Source organism: Octopus bimaculoides, chromosome 25, assembly GCF_001194135.2.
Source record: "Octopus bimaculoides isolate UCB-OBI-ISO-001 chromosome 25, ASM119413v2, whole genome shotgun sequence".
Lineage (NCBI taxonomy): Eukaryota > Metazoa > Mollusca > Cephalopoda > Octopoda > Octopodidae > Octopus > Octopus bimaculoides.
Genome location: NC_069005.1, coordinates 15,356,281 through 15,359,541, shown reverse-complemented (window position 1 = coordinate 15,359,541; position 3,261 = coordinate 15,356,281). Strand labels below are relative to the sequence as shown.

Below are 3,261 nucleotides of genomic sequence, written 5' to 3'. Positions count from 1 at the left end.
ATTAGTTTTATAGAAACTTCTTTCAAAATTCCTATTTTGTTTTTCACATATTATCTTGTATAAATTGAACTATGTAAACGTTTGAGGAAGAAATTTAACTGTCTCTTGTAATAGATACATCTAAATCAAAAGTTTTTCGTGGAACCTTAATATACTACGCTGAATCCCCTACTTACTATTTTCTTCCATGGACCCCGGTTGAGAACCACTAATCTATACATATACACTTCCAAATGAAATTTGAAACGATAGGTTTAGTTAGCCCTTATTTCATCCATTCCATGTAATATAAGCTTCCCTTTCATAAGTCCTAAGTTGCTCTGGTGGTTAAACATAACTGGGAATGTGTAGTATGTATAAAGCATGGACACCAAGAACTATTATTATTATTATTATTATTATTATTATTATTGAGGCAGTGAGCTGGCAGAATTGTTAGCACACTGGGCAGAATGCTTAGTGACATTTCATCTGTCATTATGTGCTAAGTTCAAATTCCGCTGAGGTCGACATTGCCTTTCATCCTTTCAAGATTGATAAAATAAGTACCAGTTGAACACTGAGGTTGATGTAATCGATTCATCCCCTCCCCCAGAATTGCTGCCTTTGTGGCAAAATTTGAAGCCGTTATTATTATTAATTTAGGCAGTGAGCTGGCAGAGTCATTCGCAGTTTTCGCCCATCGCTACATTCTGAGTTCAGATTCTACTGAGTTCAATTTTGCCTTTCATCCTTTCAGGGTCAATAAATTAAGTACCAGTTGAGTACTCGGGTCAATGTAATCGACTAGTCCCCTCCCACCAAATTTCAGCCCTTGTACCTATAGTAGAAAGGATTATTATTATTCTATTATTATCATTATTATTATTATTATTATTATTATTATTATTATTATTATTATTATTATTTAAGGTGGCAAGCTGGCAGAATCGTTAGCATACTGAGCAAAATGTTTAATGACATTTCATCCATCTTTACATTCTGAGTTCAAATATTGCCGAGGTCGACTTTGTCTTTCAGGACAGGCAAAGGATTAACTTGCTTTGTCAGCTTAATCTAAATATCTTAAGTGTCTTATTTCCTATTGATCCCTTCCTAACTAAATAACTTTCCTGTCTCTTCTCTGATGCTTTTAGGTGGAACTGGCATTCAAAGTTGGAGATTTTATTACAATCTATGGTGACATGGATGACGATGGTTTCTTTATCGGTGAAATGAAAGGACGAAAAGGTTTGGTGCCTTCTAACTTCATTCGAGCAGCTACCATGTCTACCGAAGAACTCCACAGGGACATTGATGTTCGAGATGAAACAAGGGATGAATCCCACAGAAAATCGAAATTGTCACTGAAAATTGAGCCAGAATTAAACAGAGTAAGTGATGTTGCTGCATTCAACACTGGCCTACGTTTTCTTGCGTGACTGTTTCTCACCTTCCATTATCATCCTTACCTCAATCCCCACTTTGCCCACTACCCATCTAATGTACCCCTTTTATATATATATAATATATATATACACACATATATATATATTTATATATATATATAGATGTTTATTTATATATATACAAACAATTGCAGCATGGAAGGTGTTTATAAGCCATTTAAGAAACACACAAGAACCGTTAGATTCACTTCAACATTTAAATTTAATTTGCCAAAATATTTTCGTCGCTTTGAGACCGCAATCTCTTCACTGACAAAATTCTGTGCACCACGGAATTTTGTTAGTGAATAGTAGTGATAATAACAATAATAATAATGATAATTACTCCAGTAATTTAACACACTCATATGGTAGCAATAGTTATTTAGGTAAAAATATAGGTAATAAGTACAACATTAGTAAATATAACAATCTCTGTAACAACAAGAAGATTAGTATCTCAGAATCTAATTCTAATAGAATTAGGTTTAAGTGCGAATGCCAGGACCAAAAATGTGGTTTATCAATGTGAGGTAATGACTCACACAGACGTCTCGCATTATGTAGGTAGCTCCTCGACGCAGGTCTCCAGGAGAATTTCCAACCATTATTCTTCCTTTAGGGATAGGAATAAAATTAATAGTACCGGTCTAAGTAAATTAATCTGAAAACTTAAGGACTGCAATAAACAATTCTCTTTGGAATGGTCAATACTGGCTACCTCAATACCCTACGACAAGGGTAAGGATTTTTGTCCTCTTTGTAACTTGGAGCTATTCTACATTCTGTTCTCCAAGAATAATTTAGTTAACCAGGTAACTCAGAGAGCATACAGATGCCAGCATTGGAGGAAACACACCCTCAGTTCTTTTCATTAATTTCATCCTTCTTACTAATTTTAGTTATTATTATTTTCATTTTTTCACCTAATAACATTCTCACGAATGGACAGCCACCTTGCAAGTGGTATGTACAATCACCCAGCTTAGTATTTACCTTTAACTTTAGGCAGTAACAATAATAGTAATAATGATAATAATAAATTTATTTTTATACTTATTATAATAATAATAATAACAATAACAAGAATAATATCATTAAAATATTATCTTAAATAACAATTATATCTAACTCCAACGCCAGTTGTTTCTACTTTTTCCCCTTCCCAGTAAAGCTACATTCGTTTAGTTTGAAGCATACTCGTAATTTTACTTACATATTTTCGATCTCGTAAGCATGTTTATTATTATTATTTCATTACATTATAGTTTTGTACCTTGTATTACCATTTATTTAGGTTAATAACCGTATCTTAATATGATACAATGCTATGGATGTTTAATTTATTATATTTACAATCTGTGCTTAGTTTTACCTCAGTATATAAGTTTGTTTACATAAGGAGTAATAATATATAATGAATTCATTGGATTCCCTCCCTTCCTCCTTTTCTGGTTTTTAGTTTGCCATTTTCTTTTAACCTTAGATTTTTGGATTTTACTGCGGTCCATTATGCCTTCCTCTAATTTAAACTTAGTATAGCATTCACAACCTCTCTCCCTTAATAGCTCTCTGTAAATCAGCATTCTTGTTTCTAACGGTCATTTAACTTAGCTATATAGTGTTATTACCCGTACGCAGCCTTAGCATTTAGCGCAAGTCTTGCATTTGTAACATGGTTTCCTGACGATGAATTTATGTGCAATTCCAACACCTCTTACTTCTTTGGAGTAGAGTGTACATATATTTTGAAACATATGTAGGAATTAAAGGAACTTATTGATCATACGCGCTTTGCTCCATTCTTCATATATGTGTATATATATATATATAT

General features: G+C 33.0%; 1 protein-coding gene across 12 annotated transcripts in view; it reads left to right on the top strand.

Annotated features, from left to right (window-relative positions):
* The window catches only part of LOC106877382 (RIMS-binding protein 2), an 888,511-nt gene that overhangs the window by 881,266 nt on the left and 3,984 nt on the right, over positions 1–3,261 (top strand). For all 12 annotated transcript variants that reach the window (XM_052976546.1, XM_052976547.1, XM_052976545.1 and 9 more), the window contains one exon: positions 1,137–1,373. In XM_052976546.1, the coding sequence (XP_052832506.1) occupies positions 1,137–1,373 (237 nt within the window). The remainder of the gene's footprint in view (positions 1–1,136; positions 1,374–3,261) is intronic.